Source organism: Semicossyphus pulcher, unplaced genomic scaffold (genome assembly GCF_022749685.1).
Source record: "Semicossyphus pulcher isolate SPU_LCO1_2020_fin unplaced genomic scaffold, fSemPul1.0.p SCAF_15, whole genome shotgun sequence".
Classification (NCBI taxonomy): Eukaryota; Metazoa; Chordata; class Actinopteri; order Labriformes; family Labridae; genus Semicossyphus; species Semicossyphus pulcher.
Window position 1 is genome coordinate 22,409,601 of NW_027211659.1, and position 20,431 is coordinate 22,430,031.

A 20,431-nucleotide genomic window follows, 5' to 3' on the forward strand; every position below is an offset into this window, starting at 1 on the left:
TAGAACAACCAGTGGGGATGGAAGTGGAGAGGCAAGTGAACAAGGAAGTCAGCTCCAATGACTTAAGAGTAAGTAGGTTGATGGTGGGTCAGGGGATTGGTTCAAAGCAGGATGAAAAGGAACATAGGAGCACAGAAATGCTCTACTGTATGTGAAGATCCTGAAGGATTTAAATGTTCAGTGAACAATGTGGTATGGGACTGTGCGTGTGTATGTGAACATGTGTGAAAGTGTGAGGGAGAATGGGGGTCAGCATGACAAGTCTGCGTCTGTCATGAAGGCCTAACAGACTTCCTGCTGCAGCATTCAAAGTGGCCCTCTGTGTTCTCAGAGTCATTATCACAAAGTCTCTCGGACTCGGACAATGAACCTGTTGTAATGAATTGTACGCCTGGCCTTACTAGACAGAAAAAGAATTATTAACATACATTTGTAATTTACACGCATACATTACCAAAGCGGGTCACCACAGGCAAAAAACGTCATGTGTGACGTCTTCAGTCGTCAGAGCGGCACACAACTGTGGTGACCACTGTCACTCACTTCCTCCCGAGAACAGTTCATCTCTGTCTCTGCTCGTCTAATCTGATGTCTGTCTGCTCACTGTTGACACAAGAGTTCCTCAGCAGACGTGCCATATATGTGCACATGTCAGTATTTCCTCCGCCTCTCCTCACAAACACAAAGAGCTTGGCCTTTAAATCTCCTTTATTCCTCATTTTCTGTACATAGGCAGAGCAACATGTTCCTACAAGAGTGCTCCTACTTTGTGCCAGAATGAACTGTGAAACTGTAAGTTGCGAATATTTCTCTGCACAACTGGCACCCCAAGAAATTTCTGAATTACATTTGAGTGTCTGTGAAAGTTGAAACGGGTTGTCTGAGGTTGTGTGCCAGGATAAATCGTTCCTGCCTCCAGCTCACAGCAGGTGGGCAGGAGTGCAGAGTACACAGAGCTCGGCCTCCAGCTGTGAAAGCAGGCAGCGATACTGCCAAAGCAGCTGCTGACGCTAAGTGAACAATCACAGCTTGGCTGGACTGGACATGGACAGAAGGATGGAAAAATAACAGTCTAATGCATCCCAAAGGCCGGGACTGTGGGTTTTCTGTGCCTTCTAGGATGCTGCTGAGAGCAGTCAAGGGTTGTATGGTTCAACAGCATGATCTCTGATGGATAATTGAAACAAATGGAAGTGGCTTTAAAAAAACAAACATGTTCTATCCTGTCAAGCAATTCTACACCTAAAGATGGTGGACAGAAGTATGTACCGTAAATTCTCAAATAGTAGGCGGGGCCTTTATTTACCTCAGCTGCAGAGGATACCAGGCCTTTATATGAAGCAGGCTCTTGTTAGAGATAAGCCGTAAATTCTAATTCCCTCTCTACATATGGTCATTGTTCTATGACCCGCTCTGTTTGCGCTGTTTTTTTCCAGCACCTGATTCTTTTCGGATCAGTGTCAAAGCTCTATGTTAGATATAAAATTCAACTTGAGATAAATTCCCTTGACGCTGTGTTACGAAAGCCGCTCAGCGTTCAGATTTCCCGACTTCATCGAATGCATCGGATTGATCCGACCTCTGTTCAACAAACAAGCATTTTAAAAGAAAAAGTTCTTCTCCTCTTGAGAACAGACCTGACAAAGCTTCATTTTTACTTTTTACTAATCTGCAGCATGATGTTGAAATTTCGGTGAAGGTAAGACCCGTTAATTAAAGTCAATCACAGGAAAAAATGTTTTCTTTTTCTGTAACAATGCAGCACGCAGAAAAGGAAGTCTTGACTGGAAGTCGTTTATTGCTACACTTAGATGAGTAATCCACAACAACAAGTGTCGATTTGTTAAAAGTAAATTGATTGTATGATTATTGACTCATATTTGTAAATAAAAAGAATGATTAAATGTATCACTCATAAATAAGTCAAAAATACATTCATAAATGATTTGATTTTACGTTTTTTTCCCGACCGGCCTTCATTTGTTCTTGCCGATCACGCCCCCAGCTATTAATAGAGAGCCGGCTTTTATTTGATTACTGGCTGTTATGTGAGAATTTACAGTAAGTAAATTAAGGTGCAAATCCTTGATACAATAACTTCTTAGAATCCCAACTAAACAGTTCAGCAAACAACTCCCTATGAGATGTGAAATTGGCATTTCTACACTTCATGTTGGATTTACAGAAAGTATTTCACTGTTGCAGACTAATTTTCAATGCCAATGAATACAAAATTAATATTTTTGCTGGAGGTGTGGCATACGTACATCTGCTTGATTATTTGGTGCAAGGCACAATCATAAAACTCAACAAGTTTTAGAGCACTTAGGTCAACCAACCACTTCCTCTTAGAAATCCTTAGATCAAGACTCAAAAATAGCGGGGATTGTGCCTTTGTGCTGGCTGCCCTTAAGTTATGGAATAGCCTAGCTATCATAAGAACTGCGCAGTTGCTTGCCATTTTTAAGTCCCTGCGAAAGACCAATCTTTTCTCGATGGCCTTTTAATTCCAGTTGAGCTGGACTATTTCTATTTTATCCTTATACCATCCAGCAATTCTGTTTCATTTATTCTGTTTTGGTTTATCTTGGCTTATCTGTTTTATACTGCTCTATTTTATTTATTTTATTATTTGTGTAACATTGTGTATGTGGGTTCTCTTGGTTGTACAGCACTTTGGTAAACATGAGTTGTTTTTAAATGTGCTTTATAAATAAACTGAACTGTCTTACGTCAGTCTTTTTCTCTTCTTGGTGTAAATAATCAAACATGTTTGATATCATCAGAGGCTTTTAGTCTTAGCTCATGTGAAATGTAAAGTTCAATAACACAGACATTAACAATAACCAACATGAGCACTCTCTCCAGCAACAGGAAGCAGCAAGCCAGGTGGATGGCTAATATGGAAAGATCTTGGATGGGGCAAAAACATGTTGCACTTTCATAAAGAATACAAATATCAGACGTACCGACTTTATTTGTGAGCTCAAGAGGTCGTGAAAAGTGGATTCACTTTTACCGCAGAATCACATTTGCCGTTTTCTCCTACTTCAAGTCTTTATGCTAAACTAACAGCCTGCGGACTTCATCTACATATTCACCACAAGCACCACAGTTGTGTCAGTCTGTTCTCTAACTATGAGTTAGGAAGCACATTTCCCTGAATGTCAAACTATTCCTTTATTACAATTTTCACTCATCTTAAGGTTTCAAATTGAGAGTGGTTCCACTCTCAGTCCATCTACACTCATTTGCATAATAATGGTTAAAAAGGCAGCTTTAAATAACCTTTGGTATCTTCTTTTTAATATATTTTAGGGGCTCTTTTTAATCCTCCAGGGGCTGACTCTTGGTTCATGTGCCTGATTTGGAAACCCCATTAGCCATTTCAATTGCTCATGCAGGGGAAAAGAAGATTAGAGCTCCCTTTTAGACATTAAAAAGGTGTAGGGACGTGGACATTAGAGAGTAACAATATCACTGCAACAATCTTTTTGCCATTCTTTACCTGTTTTACGGAGAGGGAAGTCGTCTTTTGAGTCGTATGTGCCCAGCATCGGGTGGTTGTACGCTGACAATGCTGTTTGTGGAGGAGAGCTCTGATCCAGCGAGCTGTGCTGGGTTCTTCTACAAAGAAAGATTTGAAAAATATCATAAAGAACATGCAATATGTCACATGAGAGTGGGCCCCATGTATGGTTGGCCGGCTCTCATCTATATATTAACTGACTTTTTAGAGACACAAGCACTCAAAGGTTTAGTGACAAAGACTGGGATGGAGAAAGAGACAAAGAACAACATAAAGGACTGGAAGCTGAAAACATCCACTGCTTGTCTCCTTTATGTCGAGACAGCAAAGATGCTGAGGACAAAAAGGCGCCGAGACGGGAATGAAAAGGTGAGAGATTGAGAATCAGGAGAGATGAGACCAAAGAGGGAATAAATTCATAGAAGATCTGAGGAGAAAGCAAACAGGTAGAACAAACAGGTAGGAGAACAAAAAAATGGGAGAATTTCTGATGGTTGTGATGATGATAGAAAAGCATTTTCCTCACTTTTTAGATTCCTCTTTCATCTCCTGCCTTGGCAGAAATGTTTGGCTGCTTAAAGCCTCTTCAAATATTTAAAGCGCAGGAGAGATGCCATTGTTTTTTTTCTCTCTGCCCACTTCAAACACACGCGCACACACACCTCAAAGACAACCAGCTGTCAATCACTGACTACAAACATTAATAGAAAAATGCTTCATTCCTTCAACATTTTGTCTTTACTTTCCCTCAGAGGCGACTCTCGAGGACTCGAGGAGAAGCTAATGTTGTTGTAAGTGCAGGGACATCCACACAGCAGGGAGTGAACAACACCGCAGGGTTTGCCATGAGGAAAAGGGGCCTTTCTGTCACTCATCATTTGAGCATTAAGGTTTGATTTTGTCTCAGTGTGGCAATATCTTGCCACACTGGGACTAGATTACAACTAAAATATTTATGAAAATAGCAGGGATATAAGGTTTCATCTGTATGGAATGTTCCTTCTTTTTCTCATTATTTTTTCTTTACAACAAAAAAAAGACAAATCATAAAGTTTTGACTTTTAAAGTTCCTATGAGGTTAGCATAACCTTTAACCTTTATTTAACCAGGAAAGAGCTCTTGAGATTAAAAATCTCTTTTTAAAGAGTGTCCTGGCCAAGACAGGCAGCAGCACATTAACAAAGTTCACTATAATATAATAAAAGACATGAAATAATAAGTGAAACCAGTCAAACTTTGTCTAAAACAACCACAATCATAAATATCTCAAGCAAAACAGATGTGTCTGCCTCCAAGTTATTCAAGAGCACCTTAAAAGCATCCAATGAGACCAGTTCTTTTAGTTCCAGGTCTGTTTGTAATTCGTGTAGTGTAGGAGCCTTTCTTTAAGATTGTGTAAAAGTATGCATTTTAGAATTACAAAAAATACATATATTTTTACTTTACAATGACAAACTAATGTTTTCTAACGTTAAAATCATGCATTGATGCTTTTAATGGAAGGATTCTCCATCATCATTTCAATCAGATAGGTTTCATGTAGAATACAGGAAAGCTTAGCTCTCACTTATTATCACATATCATATCAAATGTTAATTGGAAATGTATTTGACAAAGTAAATCGTTTTTGGATTTAACATGGCAGACATTCCAGTAACCAGTAACATCCCAAGCAATACGTGGTTCTGTAGTCGTGGGCTGGGACACTTACCCATACCAAAAGCGAGGGTCGCTGGGCAGACAGTGGTTTAGGTTTCGCTGAGCCAGCGCCTTCTTCTTGTTCAGGACAAACTCCTGCAGTCGCATCTTAACCTCTGTGCTGGCGACTGCACCTGACAGAAACAGAGAGATAGACACGGGCAGCTCATTAGCAAAGGTTTGTATACTTTTCTCTCTCCATTTAGCGGCCGAGACATGAAAATACTTGGACCTGCTGTCCAATATGTAACACTAACATTTAGGTTTTATTAGCCTCCATCATTACTTGGACCGTTAATGTTTTTTTAAATACATGCAGAGTGCAAATTCTAGCATTAGAGTTTCACTGAACTTCCACAGAGACCACAGCGGTGCTTTTCAACTGTCCTCAAAAACAAATTTCACTCTCATCCCACTCTCTCCTCAATTACCACCCGTATTTTGTGGCTACAAACAAGTTGTCTAGGGAGGGAGACATCTATGAGTGAGAGGGACCGAGAGACTAAGTAGGAAAGAAAGAAACAGGAGGAAGAAGATAAAAAAAAAGTGTTTTGAGAACACAGAAAACAAGTTGAGGTGTGTTTTTCTACAAATGCAAATAACAGGTGATGTGCCAAGTGTGAGAAAGGAAATGGTACATACAGTATGTGAAAGTGACAACAGCTAATATATGCTCTCTAAATCATGGTGCTGCTGGAAGTGCTGACATCCCAATATGTCCGCTTTGCTACTGAAGCAAATTGGCTTTTATGAGACTGCCTTCTATGCAATTTATAGCAGTACTTAACAAAGCTTCCTCTGTTTACGACCCAATGCTCTTTCCATAGACGTCAAACCGTACGCTCACATGGCCCAGCAGAGGACGGTTGAGCAAAAGGGCTTTATTGGAAGAAAATCATTGGTTCAAATGTGGCTCCATCATTAACATGTGTAAAAACAAAATGCTTGAAAACCACAACATGGCCTGCCTAAACGAAGCCATATGAGAACATTTTGAAGCCGTTTTAACATTTATCATGTTATAAAAACACAATCCTGATTAACTGATTACTTAAGTATATAAATCAACAAGAAAATATTATTATTATTGCATGGCTAGTACCAACTGAATTAACAGTAGTTAATTGATGCCATTACTCCTGATAAGCATACTTAACATAGGCACTTTTCCAAAGTATGAACAGTTAAACTATGTGTAAAACTTTCCGTAAGCTTTTAAAATCAAGACATATCAAAGTGCACACTGAGAGGACTCTTTCATGCTGCAGTTGTTTTTTTTGCACAAAACAATTACAGGAACAAAAGCAATCAGCCTGACACAGTTCAAAGAAACATTTTCTCCTGCCACAATAAATGTGCAACTGTGTCAAAGCTTATTTAAAATTGAAAATTCATATCAGGACAGCTTTAATTGTTAGTCCAAGTGAAAGCTCTTTACAGCAGGATACACAGGACTTCCAGTCAGAAACATTGTAGAGGTTTGATCAGTCCCATCGTGGAAGATAAAGCAGCAAAAGTCTTTTAAGGAATTTGTCAGTCAAGTGTCCACTGTCAAGATCCCTAACAGTTTTACCCTTGACATTGGGCAGCTGTGGCTCAGTGGTAGAGTGGGTCGTCTCTCAATCGGAAGGTTGGGGGTTCGATCCCTGACTGTTACAGTCACATGTCCAAGTGTCCTTATGCAAGACACACTTAGGCCTTTACCATCAGTTAATGTGAGTGTGAATGTGACAGTGTAAAAGCACTTGTAGCAAGACTACAAAAGCGCTACATAACTACAGTGATTTACCATTAACTTAATTTACCATTTGACATCCTAATCTGTAGTTGTCCATACACAATTGTCCTTAGCAATAAGGGATGATTACCAACGTGTATTGCACACATTGGACCATAAAGGTAAATTAAATGGTTCAGATTATCTGGCGAAACAGCTAGCTCGTTTGCAACCTGCCGGTCGTCTGACAGCTTGAATTTTTGACTTTGTTGAATGAAGATGCCTGTGTTTCCAGAACTCAGCAAGTAGCTTGGTGAGTACAGTGTTGTTATAACAGATGCAATACTGATGGCCAAAACAACAAAAATACCACCCACGCTGGAATGGTCAATTAAAATTATCCATCAGAAGGAAAACTTCCTTCTAAAAAAGAAGAAGTAGGAGTACATTGAAATGCATTCATAAATCGAATTGCTGTCATTTTACTCCTCAAACAAAACGACACAAGGAAGCAAGAACAAGTTCTGAAAACGAGGGGTCCCACTTGAGAGTCTTGCTCGTCTCTCATTGTCTCTGTGGTCTTATTTTAAAATTGCCTGAGGTAAAGGCGTGAGGTCAGGCTGTTCTGACTGCAGGGCAACAAGGACAGGTGCTGTGACAGAGGGTCAGGAAGGGCCACGTCGCCCTGACACCTGCTGTTATAAAGTGGCTCAACAGATGCTGGCAGCATTCAGGAGATGTGAGGTGAATATATGCGAGGTCAAACATGACAGCTTATTTAGAGCATGTTTACGTCACTGCTTAACTGCAGGAAAACCAACCTATCCCCTTTTTCACAGATTATTCAGTATGAACTGCTCTGGGTATATTAATGTGCATTTTCATACTCTGATGCACTATAAAAATGAAGACATTCAATTATATGCTTTAACCTTTAAAAAAACAGACCTCCCACAGGAACAACCACAACCCTGTTTGTATTCATCAAAGAATAAAAACTACTACGGCTGATGCCATGATGACGTCATTACAATCCCTAATGTACTATTAGCTGTGGGAGATTACTGCTTGTATAAGCCTCTTTAAATGGTCTGAATCAACAATTATAGCTACAACACTGAGAATTTCTTTTGCAACAGAAAGCATGCCCTTCTCCATCTTTTTCACATTAGTTGATGACGTCATTACATGCAGTGTAAAACGCGGTGACAGCTGTGGGCAGCAGGGGATCTACCACTTTTTGGAAACAGGAATTCGACGTTTGCATAATCTTATTCAGATCAACTTAATATGAAAAACATAACAGCTGAAGCACAACTTTACTGTACATAACCTTTTGTGGGTTGGACAGATGTTTTCGGATATGAAACATTTGAAGATACTCCAAGATGTAAACACTGTCAAACCACTTCCAATGCAGAGTTTAAAGTGATAATCTCGAAGATTTTCATTTAAATAAATGTCTGTTAAGTCTCTCTTGCCGAATGAGTCAACACAATGGTGATTGAGCCTATGGCCCACTGATGAAAGCCTTTGCATCTGCAGAATTACGGACTGGGTGTCTGGTGCGACTTTCATGGAAAGGATCACAAGTGGCGCCCAGTTACTGACGCGTTTTCCATCACCCAGCAGTGGTTGGTCTGCCAGAGAGGGTAGGCGGAGCTAAGCGGCTGCTTTTCCGGTCTCTGCAAGTGATCAGTAATCTACTATGGCGGAACAAACAAAGAAAAGATCGATAACTACAGATAGAACTTAAAAATGTGTGAAAATCCAAAGAAAAAGAAACAAATTTGACGCTCAGATGAAGGCAAACTAAAAAGGAAAGCGACCGTCAGCGGGGAAAATCAAGAGTTACAATCGTGCCAACCGTGGACATCACACATGCAACACTGTCTGGATATCTGGGAAGTGTGCTCATGCAATTACCATTTATAGCCATAGGTGCTGCCAAGAGAATGAAAATGAGATCTTCGAGATTACCACTTTAAGGGTTACCTCCATAAAATATTTTTTTTTACTACAGCTGTGCATCATCTTACAAAGTTCCTACTTACTCTCCTGTCCCCTGTCCTTGTTTTTGATCTGTTGGAGTTTGAATTCCCGCTGCTGCTTCTCCAGCACCTGCTCATGCCGCTGCTGCTCCATCTTCCTCTGGTGCTCCATAAGCTCCTGTTGGTGCTTGAGCGCCAGTAAGTCCTGTTGGTGCTGGTGGAGAGAGACACAAGACGTTGTTTATTCACAGAGCAGCCATGGCGTACTGTGAAGAATCAATGATTTGAAAGTTGGCTATTTTAAAGGACATGACATCACAAAGCCGAGTCCTTTAATGAGCCTGAGGGAATTTAAGACATCAGTTATATTTTCATGCCAGACTGAATGTCCTTATTGGCTGATTTTGTGGTTGCAGGAACACCAGCTCGTTTTCTTAGCAAAATTAGTTGCTTAGAAAATTTACACACACATACACACACACACAATGTTACTGAGGCCAGGGTTCCCATGGAGATGTCTAAGCAGAAAAATACTGCCACCAGATCAGATTACACCACCGTCCTCACATCACTAAAGTGAACACATGCACATACTTCCTTCTGTCCTTCACAAGTGGCATTTCTGCTGAGAACAGTCCTGCAGTGGCTTTACAAACACACAAAGACAGAGGAGAAAGACAGACAAGAGCAGATGATATGAGTGGAGTGGACTCACCTTGATATGTTCCTGCAGTTGGACTTCATGTTGTCGGGACAGCTGTTCATGTTGCCTCTGGAACTCAGCGATCAGTAGCTGCCTCTGGAGCTGCTGCTTGTGTTTGAGAGACACCAGCTCCTGCTGCAGCTGCTGCTCCTGGTGGTCTGTAGGACATTTTAATGACTTTCTTATTCAGAACAGGTTATGTTTGTATTTTATAGTAAGGAATAACTTTAAACACAACATATAACCACTAGAGATCACTTACTAATGACTGGCCCGCGCCCCGGCTCAGAGGATGCAGGACAAGGTGTGGAGGTGGGCGGTGTAGGGTGGGGCTGGGGAACCAGGCCGAAGGGGGGCTGCTGGTGGTGGTGGTGGTGGTCCACTACGCGCAGGTCCATGGGAAGGATGGCTGTGGCTGTGGGGGGCACCTGCATGGGCAGTGCTGCGGAGCTCACGTCCACTGGAGGAGGAGAAGGAGGCCAGAGAGGGAGAAGGAGAGAAGAGGACAGATAGAAGTGGGGAGGAAACAAAGACATACAATTTGTTTTAGAACATGCAGCAATTAAAGATGTACAGTAAATTATAGACTGAAAATGTGCTGCAAACAAACACACCCCCTCAACTGTTAACATGATAAATGAACGCATACACACACATCCATCATACACACATGATTTCCAAATTTTATAATATAATCACTTACAAAATAAAATGCACATATGACTACTACTTCATGTAGAGATTACCAACTTAGCCACAAAAATGTGCAACAGAACAGATTTGTCTCTGAGGACTCAACACTGCTTAAAAAACCTTGAATATAAATCAAAATAAAATCCACACAACATTTCCTTTAAGAATGCCTGTTTATTGTACGGTTGTAACATCTTTTGACGGCAGCCCTGTCCTCTCTGGTCCAAATAAGACACATGTTAACACTCAGCTGTCAGCGCAGCCTTGACTGTTGCACAATGTATTACACTTCATACTGGTGTTGGGAGGGGAGGGGGGGGGCTCGTAGTGTTTGCAAACGAGGGACTTAAGCCTGTTTTAGAGTTGTACACTGAGTAAGAGCATTAGCAAAACACTACAAATATAAAATGTGTAGACGTAGAGAACCAGAGATCATGAGAGTGAGCCTGTGCTGACGCAGAGTCTGACGCAAAGTGTAATATACTATACTCATGTACTGTTTACACACATTCAAGCAAACATAATACTGTACTGTACACACACTTGCACACATTTTCTGCACACAAATGACAAAATAGGGAAGCACACGCACACACACACACAAAAACACGCACACACGGGTAGAATGATGAAACATGGCAGCAGAGAGCAAAAACAATCCCCTGAAACATGAGTTTTGCAGCAGGGATTTGCTGACACGCACATAGACTTACTGTGTGTATTTATGTGTGTGTGTGTGTGTGTGTGTGTGTGTGTGTGTGTGTTTTGTAGGTTGACTGTCTAACACTACTTTTTTATATTGTTTGTGCAATGCTGTACAGTATGCAATATGTTCTACACAGAAAGTAACGTTGTGCATGATTTGAATGGATTCTCAGTGCCATCACACATCTGGACAAATATATAGACATTACATAGAAAACATAGAGACAACAATACAGCAAAAATATTGGTCACAATCTCAAACACAGGAAATGTCATTCTAAAACAAAAAGGTCACAAATATGTGCCTTACAATGTAAGGACAAAAAGTTGAAATATGAGAGGGTGAGACACAGAAGCACTTCCTGCACACTCAGTAAAAACAATTCAAAGTGCCTGAATCCAAAATAAACACAGCTGTTTGTGTTACATACATGTTCCAGTCAATCTGCAACATGTATTCTGCTTTATCTGGATAATCCAGTGAAGTAGCGCAGGCCTGTAGTGATGTTGTAGCACAGACACTAAGAGCGAACACAGGAATAGTAATATCCCAGCATCAGCATGGTTCACATGCAAAAACTAAAGCATTAGTGGAATCAGATTATTTCTCTAAAACAAGCAAACAACACAGCAGCTTATCCATAAACTGTAGTATAACACAACGTCAAGTCACAGAAACAAGATAAAAGAAAGCAAACAGAATATTTGCCAACTTTATAGCAGGGTTGTAACCGGAATATGTCCCGCTGTGATCAAACATCCTCGTTTATTTATTTTAAACACTGACAGGATCTTTCAGGCTAAAACTGGCTGAGCAACACGAGCTGGTACCAGCATGAGCTTTATAGTGTAATTCCAGCTATTTAAAGATAAACCCGATCAAATCAAATTCTCAATTCTCAATTGTGCTTGTAATCAAATCCTCGTGTGTATCGTTCAGTCCATCTGATCAATATCTGCTCCGTAGAGACCCACCTTGCACCATGCCAAGCCCTCTGCCAGTCACCAAAACCCTCAAACCAGTGGAGAGCATCTCTGACCTATCAGGGCCCTCCTGGCATCCCCAGTGACCAATGAGGTGGCGATTTGAGTTGCTGTTACTTGCTGAGATAGCCAATGACATCTTTGGTACCGGGCAGGTTTTCAGTGCAGGAGGAAACTTAACACCACCCAACGGGACAGCAGGGAGAGGAGAAAGGGTGTGGTCGGGCCAGACATGCTGGTGCTTTACTGGTGCATGTGTAATTGTTTCACTTTACTTGTAAGGGCCGGTCTGAAAGCTGGACATTAGAAATATATACTTCTGTTTGGACTTTTACTTTGAAAAGATGAAAGAGTCTTTTATCAACATTCATCATGTATTTTACAACATTTTTCAAACTATTGGTCAAGCACGTATCAATAAGGAAGCTGTGTGTGCATGTGCGTGTCAAAATGATTCTTGGACCTCTGACCTACAAACTTGTTTGTTTGTCACTTCCACATAAACAAGCATATAGAAAGCCGGCCACATTAGAGGATGTCACTGTTTGTCATTCTCACTCTGAACACTGTGCCAACCATTCCAGTTATCCAAACAAAGCCACTGAACCATGTTAAACTCCCCCAACACCAACCTCTCACATCGGCTGTACATTTACACACACATGCCTGTCAACTGTTTACTCACATATTTAATGAGCACCAAGGTCACATAAACAAAACCTTTTGTTCGGAGGGACCCCGGCGCCAGCTATTCCAGCACCGTGATGCCAAACATGCATGAAGCAGCCCTTCAATTAACGCCTTTCTACTGTACACTTTCCCATGCAGACGAGCTGCGGACGAGAAGACCTGCCATCCCCTGTTCTTAATAGGGGTCCGACTGGCCCCCGGAGTTAGCCTATAGCACTCGCTCTCACACAATTTATATACGGTTCCCCAAGTGCCTTACTCAGTAAGCATGCCATAGGCTGCACAAAGGCTGTTTGTTTGCACAGACAAATGGGCCTCTCACCCCCTAAACTATAGAATTAAAAAAAGATTAGACGTTCTATTTCTATGCTTTGACATTCAACAGTGCTTTTGGAAAAATTTAATGTAAATGTAAATAAATTCTATAACATTTACACAATTTACAAGAAAGCTAAAATTGTAACAAAGACAGGATTTTTGCGGACAACAGACACATCTTGCTTTCTTGTTGCTTGTATCGGAGACAAAACTAGGGATCAGTAGACTCACTAATAAAATATACAGTATATTAGGGATGCACGATATTGGCTTTTTGCTAATATCCAATATGCCAATATTTTCCAACCCTTTCTGCTGATTGCCGAATGCGATACCGAAATCACTTCATTAATGTACAAGCTTTTTTCTAAGCTGTCATAGAGGTGTTAATTCAATGATATTTCAGCCTGAGCTGCATTATACTCAGAGGTGTTTCTAATGCTCCGGCCCCCTCATGTTTGTAAATAGGGAGGACAAAAAATTAGAGACACATCTCAATATGAGTTCAGTACAACACCACCTTTAACTACGGCCTCAGTGCTAAACATTGAATTTACACACTTCCGACTCTCAACAAAACAAAAGTCAACAAAAACTAAACTTAAGAATCCATGGCAGTGCTGTTGTATTGAACTGCATTCGATTGTACAGGTGCACCTAATGAAGTGGCCGGAGAGTGTATTAGGCACATGTTTTTTTTCCACTTAATTGCAGAGAACATCAAGTCTAACCTGTAGTGGAATTGATATCATGCCTACTCTTACTGCAGTGGCCACCTAGCAGATCCTTGAGATGGACGATGGCATTTGTAGTGTTGAACGAACGAGATTTGGCCCCTCCTCGCATGAATGATGCTGAGCACAACCCTGCTGTCTGTTTCGGAGACTTTGACAAATATCTTGCACCCTTCTTTACGCTTGACAGAAGAGGCGGAGTTAATGTCATCTTACGTCAAGCTTATTTAGGGAATCATCGAGCATTTAGGCATAATTAAATCATTGTTTTATCAGAAGAAAATATCGGCAGAAAAATGACATATCAGCCGATGCCGATGTCATTTTCAAGCCGTAATCTGCAGATATCGATAACGTGCCGGTAATATCGTGCTTCCATAATATAAAACAAACATTTACAAAGTATAATAATTGAGAAAAGAGATAGGAGCCATCAAAACAACTCCATGCTCTTGTGTCTGAGCCAAGGGTGGGCCTGAGTTCATGGAAATGTCAGACAGAACCCTAAAGCCAAAATGGTAACTGTGCTGCCTAATCTGAATAATCATCCTACAACTGCTGCAAGCTGTTTGACTGGAGCTTTGAATTAATCAAACACGTACAACAAGCACAAAAAACTATGCTTGCACAAAAATGAAACAGCCTTTGTGTCTACACAGATATTCTTTTGAGTACCTCTACTATCATATCGGGTTTCTTTCTGTACTAGAATAAGCAGGAAGTTGTCATCGACCAGGCCCAACAGTCTCCTTGAAATGGAGCTAAAAAAGTAAATTCTAAACTTGAATTTCTATCCATATGCCTCTTTCTGTTAACACAGCATGGCCACTCACAGACCAGTGATCAATGGCAAACTGCAAGACTGAAGCAAGGTGACTAATTACAGCCACTTATCCTCAAGCTGAGGGGCTACAAGAGCAGGAGGTACAGAGGAGAAGAGGAGAGAGGTGGTGTAATCACTCCCCAGAGAAGCTACTCGGAGGCTGACCACACAAGCTGACACTTTAACATCGTACCGAGTGACACAGCGATCTGCAGGTTGAGATGTTAGCTCAACTCGAAGGAGCTTCAACTTTCAAGCAAAACCAGCTGTTGAGATCTCATATTGAATTGCACAAGGCTGTAACTGTGTTTGTCCACTTACCAGTTGTTAGATAATTCTGGGTGGTTTCAAAGTTTTTTATGCTGTAACAGGAAGAACATCTTTGTCACATCTGTCTGACAGTTCCTGCGCGGGCTGACGCACTCCACAGGATCACAGAACTGTTACATTTGTACCACGACCGAAGCAACAGCAGATATCTGACTAACAATCTATCAGAGGCACATTTACAGTAAAAAAAGCTTTGTGAATGACGGCAGGTAAACAGAGCGACACACAGCACCCAGCAGGGCGCAGGCACCTGTGAAGTAATCGGGCCAGCTTACAAGAATGACACTCTGTGAGGTAATGGTGATGAGCCAACAGGAGGAGAGGTGGATGCACAAGCTGGCTGGACATGATAATGCAAAGATTCAGGCATGGCTGTGCAGGTGACAAGAGTGATAATCACATCATAGTTTTCTCACAGCAAGAAAACTTTTCTAAAATATCAGTTAATAAAAACTGCGCTGTTGCATGACTGACAAGAAGTGATTTTATATAAGTATTGATTAGGTTCTAAATGTGTCATAAGTAGAAGCTACCAAACTATTAAGGGGAAGAGAGGCCATAAAGCTACGGGCGGAAGTAAGATAAACTCTGCTGATTTTCAGAGGGGAAATTGTGTTTACTTTGTGTAAACCCCATGAAGTTGTGCAGTTTCCTCATACATTTACAACCATGATGCAGTGAAATCTGTCTCACTCTGTGAACTCACAGAAAACGGACACAAACGCAGCTGGTGAAGTGTCAGCCTGCGTCTCCTCTTCTGCCCCTCATCTATTCATCCATCACTCTCTCCGTCCCTCCCTCTTCCACTCCCTCCCCCCTCTCCCCCGCTGATCAGCCTAAGATCATGGATCACACAGAGGCAGTTATTTATAGACCAGGATTCCCGAGGGAGCTCCTGGCCCCTCCGGGCATCATTGCACTCAGTCAAAACCCCTGTGCATGTTTAACTCACAGTTCAAGAGACGCTGAGCGTGCACGCTCATTTCACATTCAAAAATATTCTGCAAATGTCAACTCGGTGTGTGATAAGAAAAAAGCTATGCCTAAAAAATAAGTGACAGCTGGGAAGCTGTGTAATGCTTGAAGATTAAGAATGAATTGTAATCGCTGACACACACACACACACACACACACACACACACACACACACAGGTGCTGGCAGAGAAGGGAGGCAAAAACCATGGAGACCGGTGGGATAGTGGCCAGCGGTTCGTCGGACAGGGGAGGAGGGGCGGGGCTACAGATGGAGGATAAACCAATGATGTAAGGCAACTAATTCAACACATGGCCCGCATGTGGACTCAGCTCAAGGCTTTACCGTCAGGTCTGGGATGGGTGTGTGCGCATGTTGATGTATGCCACTGAAGGTCCCTGGAGCGTGGTAGTCTGTGGTACTGTATGTCACCACCTCTTTGTTTTCTGCATCTCTTTTTTTTCTCCATCTGAGGGCGGCTTGTCAGCGTTCTCAGACAGCGATTCTTAGCAACTTTTGAAACATTATTCATGGATGGTTTGTTTTAGGAGCATATAGAGACGTGTAAAACCATACAGGGCCTTTTCCAACCAAGCTCCTGCACAGATGTGTGCATTTTAAACCTTAACTGTGAGTGTTTAAGTGGACTGGGATGCAGACATACTGAGAAGCATAACAGATACACCAAGACAGAGACACATGGAGCCACATGGTCACACTGCAGGCCCTCTGGCTACCAACCAAAATAAAAACAAAAACCTGATTATTGAATGTTGCAAGGATAGCAAATTTAATCTAGCACAGAAATCCAGTTAAAAGTTACTCATACACGAGCACTGTGGTCCTTGAAGTTTGGAGGATCAGAGGATACAAGTAGGGCTGCAGTTAATGATGATTTTTGTCATGTATTTTTCTGCCAATTATTATTATTATTTTTTTTTTTACAATTAATTGATAATTTTATAATATTTCAGAAAGCGGGGAACATTTTTTCACAATTTTTTAGAGCCCTACGTGACAACTTTCAATAGCTTTTTTCCCCAAACCGCCTGTTCAAAACCGTTTTAAATTACAAAATGACAAACAGCATTAAACCTTTACATTTAAGAGGCCGGAACAAGCAAATAAGCTTAAAGTTAAGTTAAATATAATGTCTGAAAAATTCCCAAAACGATAAATCAAAATAACTTTCAAACACACTAACGCACACACATAGATACATAAACACACGCATGCACACAAAAGGCTGTGGGGAGGAACAGACGCAGCCAACTGCCATCTGCTCCATTCAGTTAAAGGCAGCACTGAGCGGTGCTGAGCAAGACTCTCCATACATCAGTACCATTCAATAAACACTGCCACTACTCAAAGCTGCACACCCACACAGCAACTGAGCACGCACACTCGGAGGGACACACACTCTCTCTCTCCTTACGTGAACACACACACACACACACACACACACACACACACACACACACACACACACACACAGAAGGGTAACCATGGGCTGAATTAGTTTAAATAAACACATGCATGCCTCAGGAAGACAAACACACACTTAACATTACACAACAAAGTACAGTTATTGAGCACACACACATGAGCACTACATAAACTTACAAAACAGATGACAAAAAGTGAATGACAGCACATCAACACACACTATTCAAACAAACAGTGATCGGTGCAGAACAACCAGAGCTCTTACCCATCAGTTGTGCCGAGTTGTCCGCTTGTAGTGCGTTTGTTTATGTGTGTGCGTCTGCCTCTGTGTGCAATGTACAGTGTCAGAGAGAGAAAGTGTGTGTTTGTAGCCAAAAAAAAACAGAGCCGTAAAGTCCACTGCAGCGCGGAAACACAGCAGAGCGACCTGGCTTTTTCCGTGGTGAGAACAGATCTCTCTCCCTCCCTGTCTTTCACACTCTCCGTCTCTCACTCTACGTTCGGCTTCTCTCTGTTTCTCTCACTGACGTGCTTCGCTCTGCCCTCCGGCTGCCACTCTCTCTCCCTCCCTCTGTTCCTCTGGTTCCCTCCCACTCTCTCTCTCCCTCTCTCTCTCTTTCTCTCTCTCTGTCAGTGACATCAGAGGGCAGTCTCAGGCATGTTGAGCATTTTATGGGAGTCTCTCTCTCCCTCTCTCTCTCTCTCTCTCTCTGCCTGCAAACACGCCGACCAGCAGAGAGGCAGAGGGTGTCAGATTGTGACCAGAGGACGACATTCTCATTTGACTAGACAAACGCTGTATCTTTTATGAACCACCTCTGCATTTTTTAATATAGTTTTTTATTGCTTCAATTTCGTGTTTTACTTGTTGCACACACACATTTGTGGATCCTCTCTATGTGAAACCCTCCCACACACCAGCAGCCGAACAGAGCTCACAGTTGTTATGACGTTGCCTTGCTGATAATGGTTGCTGCTTGGTCTTGCAACTGGAATACTTTACAACCACTGATAACACATCTGTTTCTGTCCACTGTGCACGCTGCAATGCACGTATGTTAGCTTGCCTCTTGTTAATGTTTTTAGAATAGAAATGTAATGAGATTAATCATTAAACAACTTATCTTTCACATGATGAGAGCTTGAATCAGACCAGAGACGCAGATTCACACATGGATGTCTAAAAAATGAGTTGCAGATGAGTGAAGAGGTTTGGATCGAATGATAAAGAGGAGCAATTAGTGCATTTGAAGGACTCATCTATTGAGTGGCATCAGAGTCCACTAGTGACAAGGGCTCCTCTGGGGGCGACACCTGACATATGTCTTTCTGTCACATTAAAGTGCAGTTTGACACTCAGCCAATAGGACTGGATGGAAACTGACTGCAGAATATATAGTTGTTTACATGCAGAAGGGCTAATTGTATTAAGATTACCACATGCAGGCCAGCCCTCATTTGCAAAAGTGGCTACTTTATAATCCCAGTTTAATTACAGGGACTCAAAGGCTGGAGAAGTGACAGGATGCCAGTGGTGAATTGGTCCTGATGGTGTTGGCAGCAAACAGACAACGAGTCAAAAGATGCTCTGCAGTTCAAAGACGTGTTCAGGTCCAGTGACAAAAATGCCTGAACCAGTTAAATGACATATTTAAAAACAACACCGACAAACTACAGCTTCGTTCACACTGCAAGCCTTAGTGCTCAATTCAATGTATCGCTCAGAACAAATTTTTTATCTATATCAGATTGCAGTGTGAACCTGTCACGGTCCTGAACTAACCGCATGTGCAAAAGAACAATAGCAGACTACGCGCAACACTCTGTCGTTCGTCAACAAACATGGGTGCCATGGAAGTCAGCAATTACGGTTTCATGTATTGACGTGCCGTGGAAGCCAGCGAATTCGACAGCAGATGATAAGAGGGTGAGGAAGGGAAGGGTGGAGCAATGGCTGCTACTTCAGTACGGAGGTGTGTGTGGAAGTGGGGCCGCAGTCCTCTTCCATGTTTATATTGACAATCCAACTCCAGCCAGCGCAGAATGTGACAAATATCGATCGAGGGTGACGTAAAAGTCGCATGAATTCCGATATGAGAGTTCAGAATCAATGCAAAAAAATGCAAAAAATCTGACCTGTATCTGTTTCAGGACCACATATATGAAAGTGGCACAAATCAGACTTTAAAATTGTGATTTGTGCTGTTCATGCTGTCGTGAAAAAAAACAAACAGGACCCGAGTCACATATGAGCAAAAAAAAAAATCAGATTTGGGCCACATTTATCTGCAGCGTGAACGTAGCCTAAGATAGTCTGCTGGAAGCGTTTTAATGTCAATGTACAGCCGGCACTCAGAGAGATGAAACATGCATCTTACAGGTAGAACACGAGACTGATGTAAAGCCAAATCTGGTCCGATAAAATTGAGAAGCCTAACTGGGTATTAAGTCTTTAGAATACGCATGAGTAAACAAGGTGTAAGCATTAAAAGAACAATAGAGGACAGTATGGGTGCGTCTTCAGAGCAGCTTTGGACACCACGGCATGAACTAACATCCAACGACACATTTACTTCCATCTGACACTGATCAAACAACCTAAAACAATTGCACATTCACATGCAGCTGGCCTTCTTACTCTGACTAGTTACACCTCTGTTCTGGCTAGGGATGGGTAAAGATAATTTGGTTATTATGTGATGTCACTAAAACTGTATAAGAATGATTACGGTGCAATTTGACCCACCCTACCAGGTAAAACTAAATTAACAGGAAAGTAAGAGAGACGTCGATTAAGTTTGCCCACACCTTTACAGTCTTAGGAAAAAGTTTATTCAGGCACGACAAGTGAGAACACCTGTGTGGGTGTGAGGAGTCTGACAGGTGAGGAAACAGATGTATTTATACCTTTTTAACTAGTTTCAATTCAAGTCAGACTTGTGTTGGAACATGTTGCATAAGATGAGGCACTGCATAATCCTCCTGATCTCAGCTGTCACTCCTTGCTCTGTAATGCGTTTACTTGCCTTTGTTTTTTCTCAAACAAGACCGATAAGAACTCCATTTAACTATTAAAGAGATCCGTTTACTTCAGAGA

General features: G+C 41.7%; 1 protein-coding gene across 1 annotated transcript in view; it reads right to left on the bottom strand.

The window, feature by feature from the left end:
- The window catches only part of hdac4 (histone deacetylase 4), a 64,913-nt gene extending 47,232 nt beyond the window's left edge, over window positions 1–17,681 (bottom strand). The window contains exons 1-6 of the mRNA XM_069663165.1: window positions 17,600–17,681; window positions 9,901–10,098; window positions 9,651–9,796; window positions 8,999–9,149; window positions 5,241–5,361; window positions 3,509–3,627 (exon numbers count right to left, since the gene is read on the bottom strand). Of these exons, the coding sequence (XP_069519266.1) occupies window positions 3,509–3,627; window positions 5,241–5,361; window positions 8,999–9,149; window positions 9,651–9,796; window positions 9,901–10,098; window positions 17,600–17,603 (739 nt within the window). The 5' untranslated portion in view covers window positions 17,604–17,681. The remainder of the gene's footprint in view (window positions 1–3,508; window positions 3,628–5,240; window positions 5,362–8,998; window positions 9,150–9,650; window positions 9,797–9,900; window positions 10,099–17,599) is intronic.
- Between the last annotated feature and the right edge of the window lie 2,750 nt (window positions 17,682–20,431).